Genomic DNA, 17,342 nt, shown 5'->3' with positions numbered 1-17,342 from the left:
ACAGTCATTTTTACAATGCATATTACAGTTCAGTTTGCCAGTAACTTACTGTAAATCACTTACAGCAAAAATACTGTATTTAAATTCACAACACCATTACCTTCCTGTGTATGTATTTACAGTATTGTAAATCTTTACTGTAAAATATACATTCATTTTTACAATGCATATTACAGTTCAGTTTGCCAGTAACTTACTGTAAATCAGTCACAGCAAAAATACTGTATTTACATTTAAAACACCATTACCTTCCCGTTTATGTATTTACAGTATTGTATATCTTTATTGTAAAATATACAGTCATTTTCCCAACGCAACTTTATAATACAGTAACACGCTGTATAACTGTCAAATACAGTATAATACAGCTCACAATACAGTTAAATACTGTGTAATTTGCAAAAATAGTTGGCAGAGTAGTACTTATTGACCTAAAGTGCATTAACTAATGTTAACAAACACAACTTTACGTTTGTAATAACTTTGAGATTAGTAAATGCTGTATGTGTGTTGTTCGTTATTAGGTTATATTAATAGACACATGAACTAATGGAAGCTCATTGTAAAGTGTGACCAAATCTTTAAAGAATAAAATCACAGCTGAAACAATTACAAATGTATGCAAATACACAAACACAGACATGCAAATATGATTCTGATTACATCCTGAGCATTATACCAAAAAACAGGGCATTTATTGTAGCATTGAATGTTATGCCTTAGCATTATTATTAGTCACGTCTCATAACATTAAATCGACATTTTCAAGCATCGTTAATTTATTATAGTAACGTTTACGTCTCAAGTTATTAACCAAATCATAGGGATAAGATATAAATACATGTCTTCCATTTCAAAGACGTGTTTTATTTTAGATTAGACATTTGTTTTGTGCGTTTTACAGATGGACTATTAAAGGATATTTTTTTGGAAGCTTGGAGATTAAATTAAAAAATCGGTTGTACACAAGTGGACATTTATTTCTGTTCTTCTTTATGTGTCGTCGTTTATCTGGTTGGAGTTTTAAAAGCTGATATGAACTAGTTTTTATGGGAGGAAAAAATCTGAATATTTATTAATTTAGTTGGGAAAACTTTACTTGAACGGGGTGTTCATAAGACTATCGTGAAACATAACAAGTTGTCATGACAAACAGGCGGATCTGATCGCTGTGGCGACCCCAGATTAATAAAGGGACTAAGCCGAAAAGAAAATGAATGAATGAATAAATGTCATAACAAACAATGTCATCTTTACTAAGTCAAATAATATTTAAGAGTGTCGTTAATGACATTTTAATGACTAACTCAGCTTGTAGTTATAAAAGGCATGACATAACTGTAATGGCTTCATGACAGTCATGTTTATGACAGGTTTATGACAAGTTTCATTGTCTTGGTAATGTCAAATTGTCATGACAAAGACAGAAACAGGTTGTGATGTATTTGTTTATGTCAAGTTGTCATGAACAATGTCATCTTTGCATTCAAAACAGAGCAAATGACACTAAGCTGTTATAAGCATTCATAAAATCTCATTCACATTCATGATTTGTCCTGTCATGACTATAAAGGTCTAATGACAGCCTTGTTAACGCCTCCTTTAAGTCGCTCCCTGAACGAAAGTGAAGGAGGTATTTATCATGACTTTCAATGAGATTTTAAGTATGCTTATGACAACTGTTATTAAGGGTCATTTGCTCGGTTATGACATTTTAAATGCAAAGATGACATTGTTTGCCATGACAACTTGACTTAACAAGCAAAGACATGACAACCAGATCTTTGTTACGACAACTTGACATTACCAAGACATCAAAACTTGTCATAAATCTGTCATAAGGTATTATAATTGTGTCATGACTATTTCTCTGATCACGTTTTCACTGTATTTATCATTATAATGCCTCATTAAAAAGTGTCATTACTAAGTCAAATAGTATTTAGGAGTGTCGTTAATGACATTTTAATAACAAACTCAGCTTTTAGTTATAAAAAGCATGACATAACTGTAATGGCTTCATGACAGTCATGTTTATGACAGGTTTATGACAAGTTTCATTGTCTTGGTAATGTCAAATTGTCATGACAAAGACAAAAACAGGTTGTGATGTACTTGTTTATGTCAAGTTGTCATGAACAATGTTATCTTTGCATTTAAAACAGAGCGAATGGCACTAGTTGTAATAAGCATGCATAAAATCTCATTCACATTCATGGTATGTGTCGTGTTGTGATTATAAAGGTGTCATGACAGCCTTATGAACACCTAGTCGCTCCCTGGACGAAAGTGAAGGGGGTGGTTATCATGACAGTCTTATGAACGCCTCCTTCAAGTCGCTCCCTGAACGAAAGTGAAGCTGCGCAGATGAGAGCGATGTTTATCAGCCAGTCTGTTTCTGTATGATGATCTCAGATCAGTGATGTCTAAACCAACCTCTTGCAAAAATGTGAACTGCTGCAAAAAAAAAAAATATTTATACTCCTATTTACTACAGAATGATTTGAAATCAATATTAACGCAATAGCATAATACTTATTAGAAGGAATGCAAAATGCACACTTGCACAGAAAAGATGTTTTTAATACATCTTTTAATATACATATATATGATTATATTTAATTAGAATGCTTTGCACTTGCCAATGGGAATTTACGACCTGCTCTTTGGGAACTTTGGGAATCTTTAATGTCATGGATGAACTTCTAGCATCTTAGCAAACAAGACTTCAGGGGGGTGCCTGGGGAAAACGTCTCCTTTTCTTTGTGTATTTATTATTTTTATTGCTCTATAGGTCTTTGAATCAGACGAGATTTTAAATGTCTATATAAATATATAGAAATATTCAACCCTGTACACCAGCTGAAGATACATTTACAGAATTAATAAAGAAATAAACTCACAAATGGCTTTTGTGTTCATCCTTATATATATATATATATATACACTAGTCCTCTACACTGGGTTCCAATGCAAACTGGCAATGTTAACTTTTTCACAACTTTAAGTTGATTGAATATAAAACAATTAAGTTGTCCCCCCAAAAAATCAAGAATTATGTTGTTTCAGCTCATTTTAAGTAAGTAGTTTAAACAAGCAGTGAAGATATTATTTGAGTGTAGTACTAAATATAGTTTTATACTAAATTACACTTTTAGTATCATTTTGAGGATGTTTCGATTATTTAAATTTATTTTAAGACATAAAAAATTGCAACAATTATAAAAGCACAAAACAAAACTCTCAAAGCCTTTAGTAAAATTAAATTAAATATACAATAAAACAATTATGTTAAAATAACATTTAAAATTATCAGATGTTTGTTTATCGTCTTTTTTAGAAAACATTGTTTTAAAAATATGATATTTGTTTTGACTCATTTATATCTGTTTTTGTATTGTTATTATTATTATTATATTAATTTTAAATAAGTGTTTTATTTGTTAAGTAACAGGAGGATTACTTTCAATAACATTACATTTATTACACTACAGAAATTTTATTTTGTATATTTTGTATTTACATTAATAGAAATATATTCAAATATAATTGCATCCTTGCCGTCTTGATAGTTGCTTGCATATTGAACCTAAACGATAAGATTGCACACCCAAACTTCCCACCATCCCAAATATATAAATATATATATATATATTTATATATACACTCTAAAAAAATCTTGGGTTCCACACAATTCCTTCATTTCGTCGCAAATGCAAATGGATAAAGCTTAGTATGAAGAATTTTAATAAAGAATAAGTCGATAAAAAAACTAAGTTGTCCCAAAAAAAAAACCTTTAGAATTGTGTTGATTCTGCTCATTTTAAGTAATTTGAACAAGCAGCAAAAATATTATTTGAGTGTTGAATTTAAATATAATTTTTAAAAAAATGTAAACATTATTATATATTAATAAATATATAATTTAAAAAAAATGTAATTTTTTTATAGATTTGAGGATGTTTAAATGAATTTAATTTATTTGAAGACAAAAGTAACAATAATTATAAAAGCACAAAACAAAACTGTCAAAGCCTTGAGTAAAATTTAATTTGAATATACAATAAAACAAAAATTAATTTATAGTATTGCAATGATGTTGAATTAACATTGTGCCACAGATTGTCTAATTGTCTTTTTTAGAAAATATTATATCATTTTTTATCATTTATATCTATTTTTGTATTATTATTTATATTATTATTATTATTAATATTGTTGTTGTTACTATTATTATTATTATTACTGTTACTCTGATTAATATTATTATTGTTGTTATGATTATTATCATTATTACTATTATTATGATTAATATTATTGTTGCTATTATTATTATTATTATTATTACTATTATTATGATTAATATTATTATTGTTTTTATGATTATTATTGTTGTTATGATTATTATTATTATTATGTTTTTGATTACTTTTCAAGTTAAGTTTCAGGAGGATTACTTTCGTCAACATAGCATAAATTACATAAATTTTATTTTGTCATTTGAAATCAAATAAATGTTATACTTTTAAATATAATTATATATTCACTGTAAATAATGTTGGGTTCCACACAATTCCTTTATGTGGTCCCAAATGCAAATCGAATAAAGAATATTAATAAAGTATGAAGAATATTAATAAAGAAGAAATCAATAAAGAAATGGTTTTCAAAATTTTAAGTTGATTAAACAAAAATTATGTTGCATTAAAACTGCGCCACAGACGTTTGTTTATTGTCTTTTTTTTAATATATCAGTTTATCATTCATATATATATATATATATATATATATATATATTGTATTATTATAATTATAATGTTTTTGATTAGTATTTATTTACCAAGTTAAGTTTATATGTATATGTACACTATAGATAATACAGGGATCCACACAATTTCTTCATGTTGTCCCAACACAAATCAATTAATGAGCATAAGCATTTATTTAATTTAAGGATTGAACATAAAACATTTAAAATGTTCCCAAAAACAACTTAAGAGTTGTTTTATTTTTAAATCATTTTAAATACGAGTTTGACCAAACTTTTTTTTATTCTACATGCACTAAAATACCTAACAATACCTAAATTAAATATATTAATTAAATATAACATTAAATATATAATATAAAATATATAATATAAAATAATATAATTATAATGTTCAGAACATTAATAAAAACTATAATAGATTTAAGTATAACTTTCTGATGTTTTTTTATGTCTGGGAGGGTCAAAACAATGAAAGCGCTCAAGTTGAAGTCACAGTTGGACACCAAATGCTTGTTCGCAGTTTTTATAGTCCTAAAGTTCTTTTAAGTGAAGCAGCTTGACAGACATAACAGTAAACATGTTTACAGCATCAGACCACCCAACTCTATCATGACTTCTACACACACTGTGAAGATCCTGACGCCTGTACAGCACACACGTCCTTCAGATACTTTCATTTTACCACACACACACACACACACACACACACACACACACACACACACACACACACACACACACACACACACACACACACACACACACACACACACACACACACACACACACACACACACACACACACACACACACACACACACACACACACACACACACACACACACACACACACACACACACACACACACACACACACACACACACACACACACACACACACACACACACACACACACACACACACACACACACACACACACACACACACACACACACACACACACACACACACACACACACACACACACACACACACACACACACACACACACACACACACACACACACACACACACACACACACACACACACACACACACACACACACACACACACACACACACACACACACACACACACACACACACACACACACACACACACACACACACACACACACACACACACACACACACACACACACACACACACACACACACACACACACACACACACACACACACACACACACACACACACACACACACACACACACACACACACACACACACACACACACACACACACACACACACACACACACACACACACACACACACACACACACACACACACACACACACACACACACACACACACACACACACACACACACACACACACACACACACACACACACACACACACACACACACACACACACACACACACACACACACACACACACACACACACACACACACACACACACACACACACACACACACACACACACACACACACACACACACACACACACACACACACACACACACACACACACACACACACACACACACACACACACACACACACACACACACACACACACACACACACACACACACACACACACACACACACACACACACACACACACACACACACACACACACACACACACACACACACACACACACACACACACACACACACACACACACACACACACACACACACACACACACACACACACACACACACATACACCTGCTGGCATCTGCTGCATAAAAACTTACTGGCTAAGTTGGCGGTTCATTCCGCTGTGGCGACCCCGGATTAATAAAGGGACTAAGCCGACAAGAAAATTAATAAATAATATGGTCATTATTATTAAATGTTATGCTTTATATGAATTATTGCATTATATTTATTGAATTATATGCCCCATGAATTAAATTAAGTATTTGCCCTTGAGGCTTAATATTAAATTTAAAGACTTCAAAAGAACAGACTATAAGCAAATGAGTTTAATAAACACTGAAAAGTGTTTCACTGAATATATATACACTAATAAAAATATTTCACATTTAATAAATACATTTTTTAATATTTTCGTTTCTTTTTCCAACAGTGTAAAATTTGACATTTAATCTCAATGTCAAAAAATGCTTCTAAATCATCACATTTACACACAATTTGTGTGCGGCATCATTTAGCCGACTCTGATTTTGTATGATTTAGAAAACGTAAGTATTTTATGTTTTCCCAGTTTAGTGGCTAATTTTAGTGACTGAACTCGTACGAATTCGTACGATTTTAAAAAGGAGGCGTGGCACCCAACCCCACCCCTAAACCCAACCGTCATTGGGGGATGAGCAAATCATACAAAAATGTACGAATTAGATCCTATGAATTCATACGAATTAGCCACTAAATCAAAAAGTTATGAATTGCCGTGAGATTGTGTTGGATTTTTGTGTTTCTTTCTGGTCTTTCCCGTTGTCAGTGGAGCAGTCTGGCGAAATGACAAAGAAAGCTGATCCTGATTGGTCTTCATGCATGCATTAAAAACGCTGATAGGCTCACAGAAAGAACCTTATAGAGCCAAGCTAGAGTACAACTTTGTAGATAAACCGTTCTTGTTTTTAAAATAAAAAGTCTTAACAACTTATAAAAACACATCACATAATGTAAGTAAGCTGTCATTAACTAAGAATGTCAATAACTCATTTTGACAAAAATGTCAGATAGATCCTTTTAATTTTAAGGCAATGAAATGTATGTTAGTCATGATGAAACTGAAGGTAAAGCTGTATAACACGTTTACTGTTGAAATGGTTTAGTCTTCAACCAGAATGTTGAGACTACAGAACAAATTCAGCAACACGAGCAACATAAAAGGCTGAAATCATTTTTATTTCTTATATACTTTACATATAAAACTTTTATAAAAAAAAATGTCATGCTTGCTGATAAAAAAAGATATAAAAGCACAAATTATTACAATACAGTTCATTAAAATGACTGAAGTTTAAGACAAAATTATTTGCCCTCCTATGAAATTTTTATTTTGTTTTCAAATATTTTGATGTTGAATGTAGATATTTTCAAAACACATTTTTAAACATAAGGGGTTATATTATTCTAGCTATTTAGTAATATACCAATATTCAGCTTAAAGTGCAATTTAAATGGTTGATTAGATTATGTTAATTAGACAAGTCATTGGACAACAGTGGTTTGTTCTGTAGACGATCAAGACAATTCAAACAAAAACTATTTTAAGGGGGTTAATAATTTTGACCTAAGCAATTTTAAATATGCAGTGTGTGTATGTATATGTGTATATATATATATATATAAACAGTTGAAGTCAGAATTATTTGCCCCCTTTGACTTTTCTTTTTTAAACATTTCCCAAATGATGTTTAACAGAGCAAGGAAATTTTCACAGTATGTCTGATAATATTTTTTCCTCTGGAGAAAGTCTTATTTGTTTTATTTAGGCTAGAATAAAAGCAGTTTTTAATTTTTTAAACAGGATTTTAAAGTCAATAAAATTAGCCCCTTTAAGCTATATTTTGACAGTCTACAGAGCAAACCATTGTTTTACAGTAACCTGCCTAATTACCCTAAACTGTCATCATGGGGAAAAAAAATAAACAGGGGGCTAATAATTCAGGGGGGCTAATAATAATTATATATATTATAATATATATATATATATTTAAGCCAAAGAAATTGCAAAGAATAAGTACTTTCAGGAAAATACTGTGAAAAATTTCCTTGCTCTGTTAAACTAAATATTTGAAAAGTAATTGAAATCTCAAAGAAGGGGTAATAATTTCACTCATAGGTTATGTACATAAATTCAAAATACTAAATATTTACACACATTTCTTTTAAATATTAAATATTTCCATAATTTTGACAGCATTTCAACAGTTCATTCATTTATTTGCCTTCGGCTTAGTCTCTGATTTATCAGGAGTCGCCACAGTAGAATGAATCGCCAACTTATCCAGCATATGTTTTACACTGCGGATGCCCTTCCAGCCGCAAGCAGTTCAATAGTGCTGGTTTGAAATTCTCCAAAGCATGTGCTTGGAATGTTTTAGGATCTCCATCTGGAGTGTTTTCTTCTTCGTCATTGTTGAAGAAGAGAATATGCTGATGATCATCACTGACAGCCAACTTCTCCATGATCATCAATGACAGCCGCACTCCTCCACGATCATGTCCTCGTGGTGTCTCATCACCACTCCATCCCCTTCATAGTAAAGCATGGAGAGCGAACTGAGGCGCAGCGGCACGCAGGACGGACAGCTGACCCGCTCCGGTTGGTAGAGCTTCAACAGACTCTGCAGACACACACACACACACAAATAACACTGATATTATTAATATTACTCATAGACTGATCCAGATGCTCATACACACTACTATACATTAGATGAGCCATGAGTAGGCCCAGACAGAATCTGTGCACATTTTGATCTATTTCTGTTGAGAATTTTGTGGAGACCCCAGATTAATTAAGAGACTAAGCCGAAAAGAAAATGAATGAATATAAATTTACTCAAATAAATAAATAGACTCAATGATGGGCTGAAAATCTGCAGATTTCTGCGTGCACAGATTCCATGTGATTCCGGGATGAGTCATTTTTTTCATTAAGGGCATTCAAATATTTGAACATTTGGGAAATATTTCCCACAAAAAAAAAAAAAATCATGTGTATGTGACCTTTTAAACCTGTTTTTGGAGGGCAAGTACATTTAAATCAATTTGCACCAATTATGAGAGTTTTAATGTTATTGTATAAATAATATATGGTTTGAATTTTATACTTTTAAGACTACAATATGAACAAAAATAAAAACCCCAAACCAATCCTGAGTATAACAAAAAAAAGTATGATAAAAATATATATAACAAACTGAATTCAATAGTAATGATGTAGGCTACCATGATGGGACAATCATTTAAAACTATGTCTGTAGGTCAGTTTGACATAAATAAATAAATAAATAAATAAATAAATAAATAAATAAATAAATAAATAAATAAATAGGTGATAGATAGATAGATAGACAGACAGACAGACAGACAGACAGACAAACAAACAAATAAACAAACAAACAAACAAATAAATAAATAAATAAATAAATAAATAAATAAATAGACAGACAGACAGATAGAGAAATAAACAAACAAATAAATAAACAAATAGATAAATAAACAAATTAATTAATGAATAAATAAATAAATAAATAAATAAATAAATAAATAAATAAATAAATAAATAAATAAATAAATAAATAAATAAATAAATAAATAAACAGACAGACAGACAGACAGACAGACAGACAGACAGATAAATAAATAATTAAATAAATAAACAAACAAACAAACAAACAAACAAACAGACAGACAGACAGACAGACAGACAGACAGACAGACAAATAAATAAATAAATAAATAAATAAATAAATAAATAAATAAATAAATAAATAAATAAATAAATAAATAAATAAATAAATAGACAGACAGACAGACAGATAGATAGAGAAATAAACAAACAAATAAATAAATAAACAAATAGATAAATAAACAAATAAATTAATTAATACATAAATAAATAAATAAATAAATAAATAAATAAATAAATAAATAAATAAATAAACACAGACAAACAAACAAACAAATAAATAAATAAATAAATAAATAAATAAATAAATAAATAAATAAACAAACAAACAAACAAATAAATAAAATTCACAGCAACTTTCTTATACAACATTAAAGTACAAACGTACACAAGTCTCATAATCAGTACAAAAACATTTAAAATGTTGCATACAGTTTTAATACAGATACACAGGATTTTTTTTGTTCATTTTTTAATCATTTCCCAAATGTCTAAATATTTTAATGTCCTTAATGAAATAATTTGTATTATGTAAAGACGACTTATAAATGGTGCAAATTAATTTTAATGTATTTAAATTTAGACATTTGTAATGCAGCGTTCAAAGAGGCAGGACAGTAAATCTGGCATTATTCTTTTTTCTGGCTGCCGTTATCAGCCTCACACTATTGTTTTCCTGTTCTGAAAGTCTTGATAACACCATCGGGGAATTTTTCCAATATTATTTCAGCAAATAGGATTGTAAAACTGATTTGTTGTACTCTCCCATGCACTGCACTGTAAGTTAACCAACTATGACGACTTCCACTACTGAGAAACCCGGAAATGTGAAAAGGCACTTTTTTTTTTGAGTGCTGACATATTATAAATAATAAATATGATCTCAAACATTAAAGTATGTATCTCACCTGCATGTAAGCGTGGTTTGTTGGGTTGTAAGTCTCATCCAGAGGACTCGGACATTCCCCTTCGCATCTGTATGCATTATAACGCTTAGGATGCACGATCCACTCATCCCACCCAATCTGATCAAAATCCACCCACATATCAACCCGCCGGCAAAGTGAAGCTTGCTGTTCCTCTGAAGGTGTTGGCTTTCCTGTCACATTTCTGTCATCAGTCATGCGCATCCTTTCCACACGGTTTCGTTTGTGTCTCCGACCCTGAGTTCCATCTGCTGGTCGGTTCAGAGTGACGTATTTGGACTGCGCCACTGTATTCATCAAGCTGGAAGCGCTGTGGGTCACAGTTTCTTTGTAGAAAACTACAATCATGACTCGTTCTGCTGTGGGATGCTGGATTTTTCTTGGCCAGCTGCTTGTGAAAGATTTAATAAAGTCGTCTCCGCTTCCACTTCCACTGCCCTGGTCATAATCTGGTGCCGTGACCCGGTCTGGTGTATCCATTCCCTGAATCAGCCATTGCTGTAGGAGTTCTGTAATGTTAAAAACTCTCCAGGATGATGATGATTGAGAGACGTCTACTGATTTAACGCTGCCCAGAAACAGTTTTTTGTTGCGACAAAACACGGAGTCAGATGCACAGCGCTGTTTATGCTGATGGAAGATGTCTACAGTCACGCGTCTGGATGCAGAAAACGCCGGCAGCCGAATGCGAAGCTCCGAGAGCTGGATGTTGTCACTCGCTGACAGGGAAGACATGTCAAAGGAGACGGTCCATCGCTCTTCAGTTTGATGACAGTCTGGAAAATAAATAAAACATGCTAGTATTGACCTTATTCCTGATGTACGAGAGGCCGCAGCCTTTGGAATCATTTTGGGTCAAGACTTTCGCTCTTTCACTGATTTTTAGACGTTACAAACAGCTCGTTGTGCTTCTTGATGTTGCAACCTGACTTTTTTTATCATATTATTTTGCTTTTTATGTATAGTCATAAACACACTTGTTTGGAAAACAAGTAATTTGACCGTTTACTACTCCTACTCTGTTAAAAGTTGGGTTAAAAGTACCCCACATATAAACCAACTGTAGGTTATTATAGCACCTTCCCAACTACAGTTGAAGTCAGAATTATTAGCCCCCCCTGAATCATTAGCGCCCCTGTTTATTTTTTTCCCCGTTTTCTGTTTACACAGAGAGTTTTTTTTAACACATTTCTAATAGTAGTGACATTTAAAGTGACATTTAAAGGCTTAACTAGGTTATTAGGTAAACTAGGAAGGTTAGGGTAATTAGGCAAGTTACTGTATTTCTGTAGACTATCTGAAAAAAAAAAATAGCTCAAAGGGTCTAATAATTTTGTCCTTGAAATGGTGTTTAAAAAATTAAAAACTGCTTTTATTTTAGCCAAAATAAAACAAATAAGACTTTCTCCAGAAGAAAAAATATTATCAGACACACTGTGAAAATTCCCTTGCTCTGTTAAACATCATTTGGGAAATATTTTTGATCTCAAATCAATTATCATTTTTTGTTCTCATTTTATCATCAAATGCACACTAAGAAATGTAGCCTATAGCTTTTTCCACACACATTTCCTAAAGGGAAGCACAGTTTTAAATGACATTCTGTGAAAAGAGAAGCACAAAAAGACAAAGTAATTTTCAGAAGAAAAAAATTAAGATATTAACCAACAAGATTCATTAAATAAAATAAAACAGCCGATTAACATCAACAAATATACTTAAATTAAATCACATAACCTATTCGGAAAATGAAAAACAGAAAAAAAGCAAAAACAATCAATAAATAATGAATAAAACATCAATATCCATAATATGTGAGTTTTTTTTCTATTAAAATGGTTATGTTGTAAAGATATCATTTAAAATGATCTCATTTTAAAACTCTCCAGAAGAAAAAATATTATCAGACATACTGTGAAAATTCCCTTGCTCTGTTAAACATCATTTGGGAAATAATTTTGACCTCAAATCAATTAGCATTTTTTTGTTTTCATTTTGTCATTAAATGCACACTGATTAATGTAGCCTATAGCTTTTGCCACACACATTTACTAAAGGGAAGCACAGTTTAACACTGATTTTATATACTGTATATGAAAAAAAAAACATAGCAGCAATAAAATATTAGCATTTAAAATGACATTCTGTGAAAAGAGAAGCTTTAATTTTTTAAAAACATCTCATTTTAAAACTCAAGGTCTATTCTATTCAAAAACCGCTATGCAATATTTGCGTATAGCCTATAATCAAGAATGAGGTTGAATAAACATTCACCTTTTCGCGCAAAAAAATAATATATTAAAAACAAACAAGAACAAATTATCCATAACATTCGCTATTGAAAAATAATCTGTGTGTATTAAGCTACTCAACAGGTTTCCAGAGATTCCTTAAGTGACAACAGGTCCTGTCAGAGCAGATGCAGCCAAATGTCAGCAGCACAGAGAGATGTGTATTGAACCTCGCGATCTAACAGACGTCTGACGGGCTAATACACACACCCGTGTACATAAAACAGCCAGCTCTTTAAAGTTGAATAAGCATTGTGACACTACTGAGCTGTAAAAGCTGAGGGTCAGATAGCAGAAGAGCCTGATAATGAGCCCACATCTTCCCGAGATGCTTGACTTTTCTTTAAAAACGCGCGTGCTCCTATTATACAAATATATCAAGAAAACCACGAGGAAAATCATCCCGAAATGTGATGGAGTAGACTACAGCGCTGAAGAGAAACGAGAAATGCTGTTGCGTATTGCAAAATTAGGCTACTTGATAACAGTTATCTCAGTGCAATCGATTGAAAATATTAACCTGTTGAATTAATATCAGGTGCACGTTATATTTTAGGAAATACCGTAATAAAATAGGATTTGCGCGTTGTTAAACATCCATTCGGGAGTATTTGAATTAATAAATAATTAAAATTCCACATGTAAAATTCATTTAAGCTATTAATTCGGGTAAATAATTAAATAAAATATTTACTATTTAATAATTTTTGTACTTATTGTTAGGACATAATGTGTAATGCTAACTTAAGTGCATTTTGCTTGGACGTAATATAGTAGCCTACTAATTATCAGGTGCAATTATTTTTGCATTATATCGAGTTCATATTGCCCTCAAAAAAATCAAAAGCTATGCGACTCCTACAAGCCTAAATGTATACTGTTTATATCCCCCCATAGCCTTTGAAATTTTCCTTACATTTTTGTTGTACTTGCATTGTATATTTGACTTATTTAATAATAATAATAATAATAATATTAATAATAATAATCATAATAATAATAATAATAAAAATGTACATTATTTTAGGGGGGAAATCCTCAGATGCGCTAATAAATTCACCTTCTTGAATTTATATATAATTACAATTCCTTAAACTGGCTAATCATTTAAGTTAATAATTCGGGTAAATAATTTAACTAAATATATATCATACTTTGTGTAGTAATTGTTAGGTTATGTGTTAAGCTAACTTGAGTGCATTTTGCATAGGATGTAATATAACAATGGGGTGCATGTTTACCTTAGGAAACACTAAACACAATTTCAGAAATCTTTAGGAAAAAATAAATAGGCCTAGATAAAATTCCACAGATCAACGAGCTACGCATTCAACAATATTTACCAAAATAATAGCTAATGTTAGTACTTTTTTAAGGATAATGAGTAATAACAAAAACAGTGCATGAATAATTATGTTAATTGTTATACTAAACATTACTTTATTATGAACTAATGCTGAGTGAATGCATGCGCTAATCATGAACTAACTTAACTACAACTCACATAAGTTCATGTGTGAATAATGGCTATCTTAATTGCTTGTTAATACATGATTGTTTGGTAATGAATGTAATAAATAAAACCATTGTTAATCCATCTGTGGATTTTTGTTTAAATTAATGTATGAATTAACACATTAGTTTATGCTTAATTTAACCATCATGAACGCATGAGCTGTTAATATATAATTGTTATGACTTTACTTAGAGGGGCTCATCATCATTAACCCATTCTTAACTATTAATTAACTACTTATCTAAATCTTTTTACTGTGTTTACATTGAATAATAGAAAGTTTTCTGTCAGAACAGTTTAAGCGCAGGAGTTCATGAGGATGAGTTAATGATGATGTGCCCCTCCAAGTAAAGTCATGATATAATTATGCATTAACATCTCATGAGTCCATGTTAGTTACATTTAGCTTAAATAAAAATATTAATGAATCCATTGATTAAAAATCATGTACTAGGCTTAACAAGTTTACAAGGAAGCCTTATCCACACATGGACTCTTGAGACTCATTAAAGTTAGTTCATGATTAGCGCTTGCTTTATCGTTTATTTATTATAATGTTAAACTTAAATTAATACATAATTATTCATGAACTGTTATTGTAAAGTGTTACCGGATCATGTAATAACTTTGCATAACGTGCAAAGTAACAATCAGGTGCGTGCTTACCTTGTGCAATCAAGCTCAGGACGAAGTCAGACTGATGGAGAGCCGGGTTGTCCACACTAGCAGGAGTAGTCAGCATCTTATTCCCGCTGAAGTCTCTGTATAACTGCATCATGTACAGCGGGTACCTTGGATAAAACTGGCTGGAGTAAGCACCGAAGAAAGCTGTGCGATGATCTTTAATAAACGCGCCATTTTTATCGATCCACACGCAATCAACAACGCGTAAAACAAATAACGCGAATGAAGCGCACGCTATGACCGGCTGCATTGCGAATGGAGGTTTGGATTCTGTCCGACCGTGTCTCGTCTGAGGGTGTCCTGGTTTGGGCAATGCTTTTAAAGTGTGCATCTGGCCCCTGATGACCCCCGCCATCCTGCAGTGTCCCGGGAATCCCTCTGATCCGTCAGGCACATCAGAGAGCAGAGCTGTCAAGTTCACTGTTGCTGGAAACAGTGCAGGCGTTTATTCGCGCGAGGCCAGACACTCTCACGCATCCTTTGATTTCGGCCCACCCAAAAGTTCAACCATAGGAAAAGTCTGTAAAATAACAGGGTTTCTTTGTAAAACTCTTAGTGTGTAACTTTATTGAACGGATTTGATCCTAATAATCTAAGAAAAGTCTGTAAAATAACAGTGTTTTTTTGTTTTTTTTTGTAAAACTCTTAGTGTGTAACTTTATTGAACGGATTTGGTCATAATAATCTAAGAAAAGTCTGTAAAATAATAGTGTTTTTTTTTTTGTAAAACTCTTAGTGTGTAACTTTATTGAACGGATTTGGTCATAATAATCTAAGAAAAGTCTGTAAAATAATAGTGTTTTTTTTCTTTGAAAACAATTTAATATCTGTAGATTTATTATTTTTTGCACAAAGAAATTTTACCGTAATTTAATGGGTTTTGTTGTCAGTCATTTTACCTTTTTTACGATTTTGTTTTTACAGTGCATATAGTTCAGCCAGCATTTTTGTTTATATGCATGAAATAGACGTATAATTGCGATTATTTAAGGGCACATATTACGTTGCAATATGTGACCCTGGAGCAGAAATAAGGGTCAATTTTAGGGAACAATTTTAGGTCAATTTTAGTTTTAAATATCATTTGAAAGCTGAATATGCTAACCCAACATATACACACACATATACACACACAGTTGAAGTCAAATTTAATATCCCTCCTCTGAAATATTAATTCTTTTTCAAACCTTCCTCAAGTGATATTTAATAGAGCAAAGAAGTTTTCACAGTGTTCCCTATACTATCTTTTCTTCTAAGAGTCTTATTTGTTTTATATCGGCTGGAATAAAAGCAGTTTTTAAAATGTAAATATTATTTGAATGCTGAATAAGTGTTAACCCGACATATATACATATAGAAGTCAAAATTATTAGCCCTCCTGTGAATATCTTTTTCACTGACTTTCCCAAATAGGCTGCAGTATTGGATAACCCCTAAATATGCTTTATATATTTTAAATAATGAAAGCGTTCTAAAGATTATTTTACATGTAAACTTTTACAATCAAAACATATACTTGAAGTCAGAATTATTAGCCCCCCTTTGATTTTTTTTCTTTTTCTTTTTTAATATTTTCTAAATGATATTTAACAGGGCAAGGAAATTTTCACAGTATGTCTGATAATATTTTTTCTTCTGGAGAAAGTCTTATTTGTTTTATTTCAGCTAGAAAAAAAGCAGTTTTTAATTTTTTAAACACCATTTTAAGGTCAATATTATTAGCCCCTTAAGCTATTTTTTCCGATAGTCAACAGAACAA

At 31.7% G+C, this 17,342-nt stretch overlaps 1 protein-coding gene across 2 annotated transcripts; it reads right to left on the bottom strand.

The window, feature by feature from the left end:
• Window positions 1-7,632: 7,632 nt before the first annotated feature.
• On the bottom strand, window positions 7,633-16,103 carry spaw (southpaw). Of its 2 annotated transcripts, XM_073949924.1 has the most exons (4): window positions 15,566-16,103; window positions 11,075-11,868; window positions 8,101-9,096; window positions 7,633-8,011 (listed from the first exon to the last, which is right to left on the bottom strand). In XM_073949924.1, exons 1-3 carry the CDS (start codon window positions 15,936-15,938, stop codon window positions 8,944-8,946), a joined length of 1,320 nt encoding a protein of 439 aa, XP_073806025.1. In that variant the 5' UTR covers window positions 15,939-16,103; the 3' UTR covers window positions 7,633-8,011; window positions 8,101-8,943.
• Between the last annotated feature and the right edge of the window lie 1,239 nt (window positions 16,104-17,342).

Source organism: Danio rerio, chromosome 5, assembly GCF_049306965.1.
Source record: "Danio rerio strain Tuebingen ecotype United States chromosome 5, GRCz12tu, whole genome shotgun sequence".
Taxonomy (NCBI): Eukaryota; Metazoa; Chordata; class Actinopteri; order Cypriniformes; family Danionidae; genus Danio; species Danio rerio.
The sequence above is the reverse complement of the archived record's forward strand: the minus strand, read 5'-3'. Positions and strand labels throughout refer to the sequence as shown.

Excerpts from the sequence above, each read along its gene's own strand:
- spaw (XM_073949924.1), bottom strand. The coding sequence starts at position 15,938 with ATGGCGGGGGTCATCAGGGGCCAGATGCACACTTTAAAAGCATTGCCC. Across the intron at positions 11,869-15,565 it reads CCTGAGCTTGATTGCACAAG|ACTGTCATCAAACTGAAGAG; the intron begins GTAAGCACGCAC and ends TTTATTTTCCAG. Across the intron at positions 9,097-11,074 it reads CAAACCACGCTTACATGCAG|AGTCTGTTGAAGCTCTACCA; the intron begins GTGAGATACATA and ends GTGTGTCTGCAG.